Here is a 17033-nt window from a genome sequence, read left to right on the forward strand (position 1 = left end):
TCCTTCTCGTAACTCCTACAATTCCGCAATAGGATTCTGGTTTATACAGTAATGGCTGAATTTTTCTCTCCCTAAAACCTCACCTGTGTGATCTACAGGTGCCCAGCTCACTACACAAGCACCCGTCAGTTTATCCTGACACCAGGCAGGGGACGCCACTTACGTTCGCCGTGTTGCACGGACACGTGCCTATCGTGCAGGTAGTGACGCTGTGAATGATTCGATGCCTTCCACCTGTGCACTTTCCTTAATTATTATTATGATGTCAACATCATAATAATGTCTAAAGATAACTTTTAATGTTGTCCCCTTGTTAGACCCGTGCGGCGGCATTGTGCCGCCCTGGTTTTGTAAAACATGAAGGGCCTAACTTTACTCATGCACCGCAAACTATTGTTTTCTTTTTTATAGGCAAACTTTTCCTTAACGCGGTGCATTTACTTAGATACAGCCAGTGTTGGGGGTAACGCATTACAAGTACCATGCATTACGTAAAAATATTACTTTTCTGAAGTAACCAGTAAAGTAATGCATTACTTTTTAAATGTACACATTAATATTTGAGTTACTTTTTTGAAAAAGTAATGCAAGTTACTTTTTTTAAGTTTCATTAATTCGATTAAAAAAATAATGTACTGAATTAAACTAAACATTTTTGTGATTAAATATGCAATTTATGAATGCAGAACTTTTCAGTCATAAAAACACCTGCAAGGCCTGAAAGAGATCAAGCCTCAGCCAAGTAAGAAAAAGTAATGCAAAAGTAACTAAAAAAGTACCGTAAGCATTACTTTCCATGAAAAGTAACTAAGTAACGCAATTAGTTACTTTTTTTGGGAGTAACTTAATATTGTAATGCATTACTTTTAATGCAAGTAACTTTCCCCAACACTGGAGACAGCTGTGTAAAATGTATCTTGAACTATGAATTGTTTATTTTTCTTACCCCACCAGCAAATTTGATCTTCACAAAAATATGTTTATTTTATTGCATATTATCTTAAAATAAAAATAAAACCGTTTTCCGGTGGGGAAAGAAAAATAAACTTGATTTATAGTCTCAAAAGTCTTTTTATCTTTGGTTCTCCAACAAATTGATCTTGTTTTAAAGATTTAAAGACATGTTTTCCTGGCAACAAGACAACAAACGGATGCTTTATTTGCACGGTGACATCAGGAATTGACCATAAATGTCAAAGGAAATTGAGAAAAGATAGAAGCCAGCTTATTGCACTTAGTTTTTTGGAAAAGTGGAAAATCATCTTGCTTTCACTATAAATAATCTTCCACAAATATTGTTGAACTGTTGAATCCGATGACCTACTAAGGGCCACTTATAAAGCTCTTCCTGGAAAATAAAAAAGGCAAGGTGATATTTCATCTGCTGCTTAATCTTCCAAAAGCACACATATTCCCAGCAGGAGATGATGTATTATCACTGAAATTCACCTTTTTTGTTTTTCGTTTGCCCTGTATATGAATAATTTCCGGAACGCTGTGTTATAAAGCAACCATTTTTTTTCCTTTTTTGTAATGATTTCCCTCCACAATTCATTATTAGCTTCACACTTAAAGCATCAACAGTCAAAGAAATTATGTCCAGATGACAAACAAAAGATGTTAGCTGTAGATGATGAACACGGTAGGCTAATTTAATGGATTTGCAGCATTTGTATTTATCATTGTCTTGGTAATATTAAAATGACATCCCTCATTTTTATTCTCCGTTTTTTGATGTTTTATAATGAAGTCTTTCTCTTGTTCGTCATATTGAACAGCTTTTACTAGATGCCCGAGCTAATGCAGAAGGAGCGGTTCAGGACGGCGCTGAAAATTATACAGAGACTCCTCTACAGCTGGCGTCTGCGGCAGGTACCACAAAACCGCTAAATGATACCATACAGAAGAGAATTTGGACAATGAAGTCAGATAATGATTTATTTTATTATAAAATCATTTCAAACCATGTGACATCAAATGAGGCTTCAAATATTATGCTGCGTGCACACGAGGGGCAACCTTCCGATCTCTCTGATGAAGCCAAACTTAAACTGCAATTCATTGACTGGCCACTACAGACAGGCTCCAAAAGGGAGTCAATCCCCATAGACCCTCATGTTAAAATGCCCAAATTTACAGAAGAAATAAATATGTTTACAGTCTGGTAGAAAAATAATATACAGGAATATAACTTATTTTGACTTTCATGACAACTGTGAGGGAAGTGATTTTTTTTATAACTCATCCGTTTAAATTATATTAAGCCTTAAAGTTGTGCATAATTAAGGGCGTGGCCACTTGAGTGACAGTTGAACAGCCACTGCTGTCACTTGAGTGAAGCTAGGCGGGCATGATTTCAGCTTCACCCACGTCCCGCCTCTTTACCCATTTTTGTTTATCCGTGAGTGATCCATTGTGATGCATGGCCAAGATGGTGACGTCAGGCTCCGCCCACTATTGACTTCAAAAAAGCTCTTCACAAACCTATGGGTGACGTCACGGACACTACGGACACTTTTTCCTGTAAAAAAATGTTTATGCGTGCACACTGCCAACGACTTCAGAAGCGTCCTTTTCAATGAGGTCGCTAGAAGGCGTTCCTAATTCTGGTTGTCATAGTAACAATTATAAGCAAATGTGACCCTGGACCATAAAATTATTCATATGGTTTGTTACGATAGGACAATATTTGGCCAAGATATGTTAAATATCTGAGGGTGCAAAAGTTTTCCTTATGAAGTCCTCAGCAACTCCATCCAGTCACAAAAATAAAGTTTTGATATATTCATATTAGGAAATGTACAAAATATCTTGTGTATTTTTGGCATTTGCTACAAATATACCCGTGTGACTCAGTGTTGTTTTCGTCAACGATGACGATAACGAAATTATTTCGTTGACGCACCTTTTTTTATGACGATAACGCGGCGATGACTAGCTAAAAATGGCTCTAAGGTGGCGAAAACATGAAGAGACGCTTTCAAGTTTTCGTTGACGAGACGAGGCAGAACGAAAATGATTATAAGTCTGACGTTCACAATGCATGCCATTTTTGCCTATTTTGCGTGAAATATGTCACTGTTTTTAGCTAAAAAAGTATCAGCAATGTTGCCGCTTCCTATCCTTGTTTTGGGTATGCCCACCACCCGACTGCCACCATGCCGCGCACGCGCACCAGATTTCACACAACAACAACACACCTGCGGCGAGTTCGAAGGACCGTGGCGGTGACGCCAATAAACAGACGAGATGATTTATGGACATACTTTCAGTATAATCCATTAGAAAAAAAACTGAATGCATATTGGGCCACAAACTAGGTGGGAAGAATACCACCAACCTCAAGCGGCACCTGAACGCTCATTTTTTAAAGGTAAATAACAAGTCACGCTGTTAACATATCATATACATTCAATTTTACTCAACAATCGGCTTGTGACAAATTTCATGGTAAGCTTCAGGTTTTACGTGTATCTACTTGTCAAACCTAAGCCCATTTTCAATACTTTCTAACCTAAATTAATTTGTTAAAGACATCTTTTTTTTTACTAAAATTGACCTTAACTTGACTAAAACCTTTTTGCGTTTTCATCGACTAAAACTTGACTAAAACCTTTTTGTGTTTTTGTCAACTAAAACTTGACTAAAAAAAGTGACTAAAATGTGATTAAAACTAAAAAGCATTTTCATCCAAAAGACTAAGACTAAAAGGGCTGCCAAAAACAACACTGAGTTTTGTCCATAGACTGTAAAAAAAGATGGACGTAGTGTCCGTGACGTCACCCATAGGTTTCTGAAGATCATTTTTGAAGCTTAAAGTAGGTGGTGCCTGCCACCGCCATCTTTGCCACACATCACCGCGCATCACTCGTGGATATCCGAAAATGGGTAAAAAGGCGGGACGTGGGTGAAGCTGAGGTGACTGGTTGCTGAAACCACGCCCGCCTAGCTCGACTCTAGTGACAGCAGTGGCTGTTCAACCGTCACTCAAGTGGCTACGCCCTTAATAATGCAGAACTTTAATGCTTAATATAATTTAAACGGATGAGTTACAAAAAAATTCACCCCCTCACAGTTGTCATGAAGGGGCAAAATTAGCTATACAGACCAAAAACACTTTGTACCAGGCTGTAAACATATTATTTTCTACTATAAAGTTGGCCATTTTAACATGGAGGTCTATAGGGATTGACTTCCTTTTGGAGCCTGCCTCTAGCGGCCAGTTGATGAATTGCAGTTTAAATCACTTCCGTATTGGCTTCATCAGAGAGATTGTCACATGTGAGTCAAAAAGTCTCTCATCGTTTGAATATAAAGTTGAGTATTTCTCAATTTTGACACGCCCACTTCCTGTCGCCAACGCACTCTCGCTCGTGTCACCTAAAGTCGCCAAGCTTCCACTAAAATAAATGAGATCATGATGCTCCGCTGCTGCTAGTCACTGTCGGTGTGCACGCAGCATTAGACAACCAGAGTGTGTTTCACTGTTTCATCCTTTTAAGTCCCAATAAGTTTGTTGTATAATGTTGTGCATGTGCGCTATATTTCTACTGTAAATGCCACTTGGTTTGATATTATGGTTTTGTTATCTAATGAACCAGAAATATGACCTTATTAAGTGTAGTGTAAGTGTCCACTGTAAATAACCTTTGTGAAATGTAAAAGCTCATGACTTTATGAGCGAGCAAAAATGTCTTTATAAATTTACAGTATGAAGTTGAGCTCATAAAAGACAAAAGACTAAGTGAATGAGCTTTTGGTGCACCCCCGGTGGGTATAGTACAATAGCTGCAATTTTATTCAGACGATATCCAACTGTGATGTTTCGAGTGCCCTTCGCTAATGAGCCCGGGCGACTGAGTTTTTTGCAAACGCAGTGCGGATGTGACAATTCCACGTGTTAGTATGATGTATGAAAAGCGCTGCTAAATAAGATTGCATAATCAGTGTTGTGGCAGCCCTATGAATATGAATTGACCGGAGCGATATCCATTTACATTTGCCAAGTGTTTTCCAGCATAATGCTAAAAATTACCTGTCTGACACACTTAACGTGCAAACTGTTGAAGAGTTGGTTCATTCAGGTTTCAGTCAGGTAATCTTGGTATGATGAAAAAGGATTATTTTATACAGCGAATGAAGAGCAATTTTAGCTTCTTCTTCTTCTTTCTCTGCGGACGGGAACATCTGTGTCTTGTCAGATCCATAGCTTATCGAGCTTCATTGATTACGCCCCATTTGCTGAACGTTGGGTCAATTACGTCCGCCGGGTTTTTCTTCTAATATGGAAATAGTTTCCCTTCATTACTCCTGTGGATGTGCACAAGACAGCCTGCTAATTTACATTAGCAAATCCATCTGGAGATGGTCTGCTAGACAGTCGCTTTAAATGCTTTTCTATAAACCTAGTTAGTTGCTGTAACACATGCATGTAGTTCCTTGTTTACTGTAGAGTATACTGTGTTGGGAAAAATATGGACATTTGGGTTTAAATTAACCAGATTTTAATGCTGGGTTAACGGAGACAGTGGTGCAGTGGGCTCCGACATTTGATTCCTGATTCAAGGTACCTCCGTACACCTCTTTCAACCCTATACTTACCTCACCTCTCCTAAACTATTGCCTGTCAAATAAAGGCGTATTTGAGAAAAAAAACTAAAAGCTGGCTGGCTGCTCACGAAATGCTGCATTTTTGTAAAATCAAAAAAAAATAATGCTACTTTAACTTATGAAATTATTTAAACCGCTTCAACTAGTTTTTATAAGTCAAGTCAACTATTTACAGATGAGGTACTTAAAATAGTACCTTAAAATAGTATTTTAAACTTGTTTTTTTTACAGTGTGGATACAAACAAGACTAGACTTTTTTTAATCGCATTGTGCAAGGTGCACGTGACCTTGCACTAAAAAATAAAAATGTTTTTCTACATTTTCTATACTGTCAAAAATGCAGCATTTTCGTCAAATCAATAATTATAATTAGAGCTGTCAAACAATTAATTGCGATTAATCGCTTACAAAATAAAAGTTTGTGTGTGTTTATGTGTGTGTACTGTGTGTAATTATTATGTATATATAAATACACACACACACATTCATGTATGTATTTAAGATTACATGTGAATATATATTTATTTATATATATCAGGGGTGTCAAAAGATTAATTGCGATTAATCGTATACAAAATACATGTTTGTTTTGGCATAATATATGTTTGTACACTATGTGCAATTATTTTGTATATATAAATTCACACACATTCATGTATGTATTTCAGAAACATTTACGTGTGTGTGTGTGTGTGTGTACCTGGTATTTATCACGTTGTGGGGACCTATTGTCCCCACAAAGATAGGAGTACCAGTGTTTTTGTGACCTTGTGGGGACATTTTGATGTCCCCATGAGGAAAGAAGCTTATAAATCCAACAGAATGATGTTTATTGAAAATCTAAGGTACAAGAAAGGTTTCTGTGATGGTTGGGGTTAGGGAATGGGGTAGGTAAGGGGAATAGAATATACAGTTTGTACAGTATAAAATGCATTACGTCTATGGAATGTTCCCACAAAACATGGAAACCAGAATGTGTGTGTGTGTGTGTGTGTGTGTGTGTGTGTGTGTGTGTGCGTGTGTGCGTATATATACATAAATAAAAATGTTCTTACATGTATACATGTATGTGTGTATTTATATAGAGATATAATAATAACACACAATACGTGCACACACACACACACATATTATGCAAATGCAAACTTTTATTTTGTATGCGATTAATTGCAATTAATCACGATTAATCGTTTGACAGCTCTAATTTTTATGTTTCTTTAACTTAAAAAAATAAGTTAAACAATTTAAACTTGTTTTGGTAACACTTTACAATAAGGTTCATTAGTTAACATTAGTTAATGTATTAACTAACATGAACAAACCATGAGCAATACATTTGTTACAGTATTTATTAATCATTGTTAATGTTAGTTAATAGAAATAAAGCTTTTAATTGTTTATGTTAGTTCACGGTGCATTAACTAACGTTAACAAGATTTTTAAAAAGTATTAAGATTAAGAAATGCTGTATAAGTGCAGTTCATTATTAGTTCGTGTTAACTAATGTAGCTAACTAATGTTAACTACTGAACCTTATGGTAAAGTGTTACCCTTGTTTCATAAGTTATTTCAACTTCGGTTCACAGGTCAAAACTTAAAATAGTAGGTTAAACTGACTTTCAAAACCAAGTTGTTTTAGCTTCATGTTGCATAATTTTTTACAGTGTTGTCTTGTTTGTATCCAGTGTGCGGCCGGACACATTTTTGTTCTTTCTCAAATACGCTCTTGGGTCTACGCACCTGTAGAAGAATTATTTCTTGTTTTCTTATTTGGAGCGCTAAAGTTTGTCTTAAGTTGTTAAATAAATGCACTATAAACCCATGGTTAATTTAAACCCAATTGTACTTATCCTCTTATTAACTTAAATGATAGAAATAAGAAATATATTAGACAAAACCTCCCTGACTCCCTATCTCATTACAAACATGATAAAAAAATAAAAATAAACTTTGCATAGAAGCATCTTCCAAATCAATTTTTTATTACCTTCTGGGTTTTAACAGGCAATTTTGAGCTGGTCAGTCTGCTTTTGGAAAGAGGCGCAGATCCTTTGATCGGCACCACTTATCGTAATGGGATCTCTTCCGGTCCATTGGGCGAAATGAACTCGTACAGTTTGGCGGCAGCACATGGACACAGGTAACCTGCACCTGGTGTCTCCACAGCACATTGATTACTTCATTTAAACTTACATTTGTGGGAAAACCCAGTTAAAGTCATTTTATTTTTTACATACCGAATAATCATCCTATAAAATGTAAAGAACATATCATCAAGGAAGGTCATGCCAAGGATTGAAATCAAACGTTGATGCTCTAATTTCATCATTACAGACATCATCACAGACAGGGTCACATTTGTTTACTTATATTTGACCTGTATAGTGTCATTTAATCCAGACCTAAATGCTTAGCTTGTGTATTTGGCACCAAAACTGTATATAATTCACTACTATAACTCCTCCAACCCCATTACTCTCAATTGCTGACCTGTATGGATGACTGAACGCTCACTTATTCAGTCTCACCTATGCCCAGCAGCGCATAATGGAAGCTCATTGAAATTCACAGCGCATGAATTTGAATGAGAATCCAACATGTTAGGCGGCCAACTCGCCCACCTCTGCGGTATTAAGGCGGGCTGTTATAAAGGGCGCCGAATGTGAGACGTATCAAGGTGTGAGCCAGAACTGAATGTCTTTGTAGAAGTTTACAGGGGGCGCAGACTGCTGTGATTTGTTGCTTATGTATATTGGACTGATTGTTGTCATTTTAATGAAGTTAAATATGAGATGCTCAAGCCCTGAATTTGCAGGAAAATAGAAAAGGAAACAGCGTGACAACGTGTTACATCACTGAATATAAATACCCGAGCGTGTACGTATTCCCGCAGGAATGTGTTCCGGAAACTTCTGTCCCAAGTGGAAAAGGACAAAGCCGACGTGCTGTCTCTTGAGGAGATCCTAGCCGAGGGCTCGGAGGCCAAAGAGAGGAGAGCACCACATTCGGAAGCCACCCTCCGGACAGGCAAGGCCAAACTAAGGGCCCTCCGCGAGGCCATGTACCACAGTGCCGAACACGGCCACGTGGACATTACCATAGACATCCGCAGCCTGGGTTAGTAAAACCACTGCACGCTTACCACAACATAGCAACAGCATGACTCATTTCTGCCATGCAGACATTTATCTCGGCTGCAGACGGCACGCCCGCGGTGCATGCATTGATCGCCTGATGCATATACTCTATGAACACAGAAAAGGAAGAGTTGGAGGCAATCTGCAGTTGATATCTGATTGGTTGATTTAAACGTAGTTGCATAGATACTTACATGTACGAATAAAACTGTATCTTTTGATTTAGTTTTCTGTGGAATAATGCAAATAATACTTTTGGATGGACAAAGACCCGTCTTTATTTTTTTATATTTTTTGTAGTTTGTCACGCAATTGTTTGAATTAATTTTATTGTGATGTAATCTATCGTAGATGAACTGTTCTTAAAAATGAACTGTAGTTGTTAATTTTACATGTCAATCAAACGGTCTCTTCCTGTTCAAGTGGACGGTTACGGTACATTCACACGGGGCCCAAGTGCTAACGCTTCCCATTTACTTTGTATGGGTTACGTCATGCGTTGTCGAATGGATCCGTCGGCATCACGTCACTGCCGTTGCTCGCGGCAGAAGTTAAAAATGTCTCAACTTTTCAAGCGCCAACGCGTGCGCCAATCAGATCTTCTTATGCAAATAACCTAGTGCAGAGCCAACCAATTACATTTATGCATGTGTTACAGCCAGTGTGATTGGCTGTTGGCTACGCTTCAGACATGCCTTCCATCAAGAGTTGACACTTAAGGGGGTCGCACACCGGACGCGCAGCTCAGCGCCGCGCCGTTCTAAAAAAATCGAACACATTGTTTTCTATTAGTATACGCACACCGTCACCCACAGGTGGCGCCAGCTTTGACTCAGGAAGTTGCTCAAATCCCTGTCGCGCCACATAGTTTAACATTAAATAACGTCATATTTGTCCCAAATCATTAACGATTAACATTTGCTGCTAACGTATATTTTGCATTTCGATGTAGACGCTATCTGACTAAGCTTGCACTATTTAATGTGTACTTCCGGGTTACGATACCTCCGAGATGCGACTCGAGCTGCGCGTCCGGTGTGCAACCCCCTTTATGCACCGTGTGACTGTACATTCATAACACTTGATGGAAGGCTTGTCTAAAGCGTTTCCTACAGCCAATCACAGTGATCGCAACACTTGCTTTGGTCTTGCATAAACATAATTGGCTGGCTCTGCCTAGGTTATTTGCATAAGGCGATCTGATTGGCTGACGCATGCGTTGGCGCTTGAAAACGTGAAAAAATGTCAATTTCTGCAGCATGCAACGTCTGTGATGCGACGTTGACGGATCCACAATTCAGTTTGGCAACGCATGATGTCACCCATTAAAAGGTAATGAGAAGCGTTAACGCTTTCGCCCCGTGTTAATGTACCATCATCGGCTAAAATATTTGCATTGACAAACATGCCCAAAACACGATCTCATGGCAATTCGTAACTATTTTACAAGGTGGCTAATTTGTATAAATTAATGCGTTGTGATGCCATAGTGATGTTGGGTGTAGGGGTGTGGCTTCATTTTGCTTTTTTTTCTAATTATCATACAATCGCCACCTCGTAAAATCGTTACGTTTTCGCATGAGATCAGTTAGTCGATTTTGCTATGCAGCCATTTTCCGCATACATCCACACAACATTTAGTTTCATAATACATCACATCAGTTTGTACAGACATCTGACAGGTCGATGGATGGGCGGGCTCAATTTTTTTTGGGGGGGGCAGGGGTGTACGGATAGGTCGATTCTAAAGTGTCAGGTTGATTAATTTATGATTCGATTCGTATGCAGGCGTGCCCTGGACCCTTCACACGTGGCTGGAGTCCCTGCGAACGTGTTTCGTGCAGCAGCGCCGGCCACTGATCCAGGGTCTGTTGAAAGACTTCAGCTGCATTAAAGAAGACGAGTACACAGAGGAGCTCATCACACACGGTCTGCCGCTGATGTTCCAGATCCTACGTGCCAGCAAGGTGCATCTGCCAGAAGATGTAATATGGATGCAGATTTTTTTGCTTTTTGTTTGATGATTCAGTGGTCAAATGTATAATTTCATTTACGTTATAAAAAACGTAACTGCAGATATGTGTGATGTAGATCGTGTTAGCAACGATGTTAAGTTAATAAGAATGTGGCAGAGTAAGATTTTGCCTTGAGCTTTACAGGATTTTTCCTGTATTAGCACATGATGTACCGGCTGTAATATTCCAGTGCTGTTTTGTTTTCACCGTCAATTTACTTTTTGAATTATTTCGCAACACTTCAAAATGTAATGACCCTCGTACGTTTTCCATTACTGTTATCTCTGCGCGTCAGTCGCTAACTCTGAGCAAACAGGCAATCGACATCAAACACGATTTCAGCATTCTGTGTCATTAAAATGATAAATCCTTTAATTACGCCGCTCGTCATAAATACTGTGTCGGTTTTACCGTAGGCATGAATGTGTTTTACTGTCAGAAAGCTGAATATAAGGTCTAACTACACTCTTTGTGTGTGTTTATGTGATGTTTGCAGAATGAAGTGATCGGCCAGCAACTGGCTGTAATCTTCACTCAGTGCTATGGGCCTTTCCCAATCCCCAAACTAACGGAGATCAAAAGGAAGCAGACGTCTCGTCTGGGTGAGTTTGTCATCTGCAGCTCATGTTACTTCACTACAATAATGAAGGGAAACACACTGAGTACTGTTGTATTGAAACTAGGGATGTAAGAAAATACTGATACATGTACATATACTATGTTTGTTTGCCGATACAAAAAAAGGCAATATTGTTGTTTCATTTAGAATTTACATCCCGACCGCTAGATAGCATTTTTATCTTGCTAAGGCATGCTAATGGTGGTGTGTTTTGATGACAGCTTTCCTAAAATTATACCCTATTCTATTCCCAAAAAAAAGACCCTAATATATTGTCCCGCACTGCAGAAAATTATTTTCAAGAAAAAAAATCTTAGCATTTTTGTCTTGTTTTCAGTAAAAATATCTAAAAATTCTTAAATTAAGATGCCTTTTCTTGATGAGCAAAATGACCCAAGAAAATTAGTCTAGTTTTTAGACCAAAAATATCAAATTTAAGTGATTTTGTGCATAAAACAAGCAAAAAAATCTGCCAATGGGTAAGCAAATTTTTCTTGAATTTTTTTTTGCTTACCCTATTGGCAGATATTTTTTGCTTGTTTTATGCAAAAAATCACTTAAATTTGATATTTTTGGACTAAAAACTGGACTCATCTAGACTCATCGTTTTGCTCATAAAGATTTTGCTCATTTTAATTTAAGAATTTTTTATATTTTTACTGAAAACAAGACAAAAATACAAAAAAAAATGTTTTCTTGAAAATAATTTTTTGCAGTGCGGTTACAGTATCGCAAGGTATCACATCGAAACCCCCTGTATTGTAACGTGTACCAGCCTGATCTCACAAGAATTCGTACATATTTTACGAGTTGGCTAATTCGTATGAATTAGAATGAAGTTAATCGTGCAAAAACATAAGATTATCATAAAAAAAAACGATAATGAAATCCTGTCTCTAACCCCTAACATCACAGGGGTAAAGGCAAATCATTAAAAAATGTATGATTGTGGTCTTACAAATTAATACGAATCAGCCACCTCTGAATATATGTACGAATTGCCACGAGATAGCGGTGTGCGCACCGATTCTTGCAGATACACAGCCCTAATGGTACATTTACATGGGGCATCATCGTTAACGCTTTTCATTTACTTTGAATGGGTGATGTTATACATTGTCGAACTTGCGGCAGAAGTTGAACATTTCTCAACTTTTAAAGCACCAACGCAGGCGTCAGCCAATCCGATCACCTTATGCAAAAACCTAGTGCAGACGCAAGCCAATTACATGCAAGACAGGAGAACAGAGGAGCATGTTTTGCGGTCCACTAGGGCTGTCATAATGATTAAATAATCAATCATCTCATTGCGATTGTTTGACCTCATCGCAATGATTTCAGATCACCACAATGATTGCACATCTCTTTAAAAAACACAAGGGGGAGCTGCAGCGTGTGTATAAATGAGACCATATCAGATGCCGCTTCTTAACTGAAACCATGTGCCGAATTCGTCAGACAATTTTATTAAAAGCAAATTTGTGTTTTTAAGGTATACACTTATTTTTTATCACTTTGTGTTTTTTGGGGGGAATCAAACACACAACCTTTGCGTTATTAATGCTATACTGCTATACTGCTCAACTGAACTGGATGAATGCAACTGCAATTAGGTCATGTCTGCAACAGCGCGTTTGTGAGTCCGTTACTGCTTTTAAACAACGATTATCAAATAGTTTATATTGAGTAGCTCGCATTTTAGATACAATGAGCAAATTATTTAGGCTAACGAAAATTGTCTCAAAAAAGCAGGAAGATGCGTCGCTGTAACAAGCAAGAGTAATGCCGTAAAACCCAGCATTGGGTCCAAAAAAGACAAACGCAGCCGCTGGGTTAAATTAACCCTAAATTTTTATGTATTTAACCCAACAAATAGGGATAGGTTAAATTGTTGACCCATCACTGGGTTGCAAATAACTCAGCATGTTTTGCTCAGCCAATCAAATTCGAGAACCAGAAGAGAGACAACCAGTTGTATAAAAAGACACAGATCAATTTAACAAAGCAAATCAACTTGGGGATTACAATATTTCTGGTTAGATACAATTCATACATTTTTTAGTTAAGCTTACTGCACCAAGCTGCCATTATCAATAATCTACACTGAGTATAAGGCCACACAAGGACACTTAAAGTCTCTTGAATAGTTTCAGTCTTATCAGAGAAGGACACAAAGTGAAATAAAGACATTTTCTCTTTTACTTCAAATTAAATTAGGGCACACAACCAAGTTTTGAAGGAATGCTAGTGCCATCTAGAGTAGATTGTGTATAAGGTATTGCAAAGCAGAGACTTCTGTGTGGATATCTTTCGTTCTTGACCGTTTAATAGCAATCTTTACAAACACGAGATCTGACAGTACCTTTTAAATGATGTAGTCATGTATATAATAACACAGTGTATGTTTTATCCTACAGATCCACATTTTCTCAATAATAAAGAGATGTCCGATGTGACGTTTCTAGTGGAAGGAAAACCCTTTTATGCCCATAAAGTGCTGCTCTTCACTGCTTCACAGAGGTATGTCCTGCAAGCAGTAGCCGTCATTTCACTGTCTAGGTTAACTACAAATCTGATATTGTCCAGGTTATAGTTCTAGGTTAACTATGGACCCGATGTAGTCCAGCAATGAGTACATGTCATTTTTGCCAAAATAACTTATCTAATACACTGCGAAAAATGACTTTCTTAGTATTTTTTGTCTTGTTTTTAGCGCAAATATCTAACAATTCTTTAAAAAATTTAATTTAAGTGAATTTGTGCATAAAACAAATCAATAAATCTGCCAAATTTTTTCTTGATTTTTTTTTAGATGTTTAAGAAAAAAGTTCAAGATTTTTGTGTCTTACCCCATTGGCAGATTTTATTTGTTTACGCATAAATTCACTTAAATTTGATATTTTTTGTCTAAAAACCATCATTTCATCGTCTAGGTTAACTATGGACACGAGATAGTCCAGCGATGAGTAACCCACATAAGCCAAAATAAACTTGAATTTGGTTACATGTCGTTTTTGCCAAAATAAGTCTAATACACTGCAAAAATGACTTTCTTATTTTGTAGTTTTGTCTTGTTTTTAGTACAAATATCTAACAATTCTTTAAAAAAATAAAATGTAAGTGAATTTGTGCATAAAACAAATCAATAAATCTGCCAATTTTTTTCTTGATTTTTTTTTAGATGTTTAAGAAAAAAGTTCAAGATTTTTGTGTCTTACCCCATTGGCAGATTTTATTTGTTTACGCATAAATTCACTTAAATTTGATATTTTTTGTCTAAAAACCATCATTTCATCGTCTAGGTTAACTAAGGACCCGATATAGTCCAGCGATGAGTAACCCACATAAGCCAAAATAAACTTGAATTTGGTTACATGTCGTTTTTGCCAAAATAAGTCTAATACACTGCAAAAATGACTTTCTTATTTTGTAGTTTTGTCTTGTTTTTAGTACAAATATCTAACAATTCTTAAATCAAGATGCATTTTCTTCATGAGCAAAATAACTTACAAAAATTAAGTCTAGTTTTAAGACAAAAAATATTACATTTGCATAAAGCAAGCAAATATATCTGCCAATGGTGTAGGTAGATTGTTCTTGATTTTTTTCTTTAAAAGTGTTTAAGAAAAAAGTTAAAGATTTTTTTCTCACCCCATTGGCAGATTTTTTTTTTTTTACACATAAATTCACGTAAATTTGATATTTTTTGTCTAAAAACGTCTCGGTTACGGATGTAACCCTCGTTCCCTGAAGGAGGGAACGGAGACGTCACGTCGTGACCGACGAATTGGGAACTCGCTTAGAGAGACCAATCTGCTTCGAATACTACTAAAACGCCAATGAACTTGGCATTGAGATATTTGCATAATGCTGGCGCCGCCCCGCCAGGTGCGTATATAAGGCGCACGTGCAAATAGGGAAATCAGCTTCTGTTCGCTGAGAAAGCCGGAAGGTGACCGGCCTAAACAGCAGGTGGCAGCACCTGTGGCGACGGGACGTGACGTCTCCGTTCCCTCCTTCAGGGAACGAGGGTTACATCCGTAACCGAGACGTTCCCTTTCAGTCGGTCACTACGACGTCACGTCGTGACCGACGAATTGGGAAACCCTACTAAAACGCCACTAGGGGCTGACCTCTTCCAGTGTCTGCATAAAGCCCTCCGGTTCCACTTAAGGATAGGAGAATTAGGTTTTAAGGCAGAAGGCAGGGCACTAGATGTTCCTTTAACCCACAGTAGTGCCAGCGACTGGGAAGCGCCCTATCTGAGCGGTATAGGGACGCTGCGGAAGCCACCGCCCCGTTAAGGGCTATTGGTGGGCGAAGTCAACCGTAGTTGAGGTATAAACGACAGCCGTGGCTGTGTAAGCAAAGCAGTGCTCTGCTAAGGGAAACGTGGGCTAGTAGGATTAACCCCACGGAATAATACTCACAAAGGAACCCGTTGGGACGCAATGTGGGGCCCTGGCCAAACACGTAGGTTCGTAAGAATACAACTAGTGAAAGGCTGACAGCCAATGCTCCGCAACAAAGGCTGTCAAGGCAGTGGAGAGAGCAAATCAAACCATTACGCATTTTTGCTCTGTTAGCCTTCCATACTGAAACTCAATTTGGAGCCTCAGTCGGAGGCTGCAAGCCGACTTGCGAGTCTGCTCTCCGTGCCCTCCCTGGTGAGGAAAGAACACGAGAGGATACAGGCTCGATACGAACATTGTAAAATCTAATGAACGTATTAGGTGTCGCCCATCCAGCAGCTCTACAGATGTCTGTTAGCGAGGAACCACGAGCTAAGCCCAAGATGAGGCAACACTCCGTGTGGAATGCGCTCTCAAATTAAAGGGGCAAGGAATGCCCTGCAAATTGTAAGCTAGGGCGATAGTATGAACTATCCAATGAGACATCCTCTGCTTAGTGACAGCTTTCCCTTTCTGCTGGCCACCATAACAAACAAAGAGCTGGTCTGAGGTCCTGAAGCTTTGCGTGCGGACCACGTAGAATCGCAGTGCGCGTACGGGGCACAACAAAGCCTCGGTTGGGTTTGCCTGCTCCAAAGGCAACGCTTGCAAGCTCACCACCTTATCTCTGAAGGGAGTGGTGGGAACTTTGGGCACGTAGCCTGGTCTGGGTCTTCAGTGAGACAGCAGGACCAAACTAAAGGCACGAATCGTCAACAGAGAATGCATGTAAATCTCCTACTCTCTTCATGGAGGCCAATGCTAGCAGGGTCAGAGTTTTCATTGATAAAAACTTCAGACTCGCAAACTGCAAAGGCTAAATCGGAGACCTGAAGGCTTCAGCACCATGGACAGGTCTCAGGAAAAAAGAGGGAGGGCGCGAGGGGTTTAGCCTGCGAGCGCCTCTTTAAAATGTAATAATTAAATCATGCTGGCCAACTGATCTGCCGTAGATAAGTGAGTGATGAGCAGAAATAGCGGCGATATCAATTTTAATGGCGGAGGGACAGCCTACCATCTAACCCATGTTAAAGATATAAAAGCATAATGTTAAAGGGCATTCTCTGGGTCCTCGCGTTGCGAAGAGCACCGGGTGACGAACAGGTTTCATTAAGCGCGTAAGCCCGTCCTGTGGACGGTGCTCGAACCGCGTCGATGGTGTTAGATACCGCTTGCGATAAATCACCTAAACCTTGCGCG

At 38.9% G+C, this 17033-nt stretch overlaps 1 protein-coding gene across 3 annotated transcripts in view; it reads left to right on the forward strand.

Moving 5' to 3' along the window:
- btbd11a (BTB (POZ) domain containing 11a) overlaps positions 1–17033 on the forward strand; it is a 200706-nt gene that overhangs the window by 170236 nt on the left and 13437 nt on the right. The window contains exons 7-13 of one of the 3 annotated variants that reach the window (XM_055190867.2): positions 99–200; positions 1779–1872; positions 7616–7751; positions 8505–8728; positions 10537–10733; positions 11260–11365; positions 13800–13902. In XM_055190867.2, the coding sequence (XP_055046842.1) occupies positions 99–200; positions 1779–1872; positions 7616–7751; positions 8505–8728; positions 10537–10733; positions 11260–11365; positions 13800–13902 (962 nt within the window). The remainder of the gene's footprint in view (positions 1–98; positions 201–1778; positions 1873–7615; positions 7752–8504; positions 8729–10536; positions 10734–11259; positions 11366–13799; positions 13903–17033) is intronic. The other 2 variants (XM_055190868.2, XM_055190869.2) reach the window with 2 other exon arrangements.

Source organism: Misgurnus anguillicaudatus, chromosome 1 (assembly GCF_027580225.2).
Source record: "Misgurnus anguillicaudatus chromosome 1, ASM2758022v2, whole genome shotgun sequence".
Taxonomy (NCBI): Eukaryota; Metazoa; Chordata; class Actinopteri; order Cypriniformes; family Cobitidae; genus Misgurnus; species Misgurnus anguillicaudatus.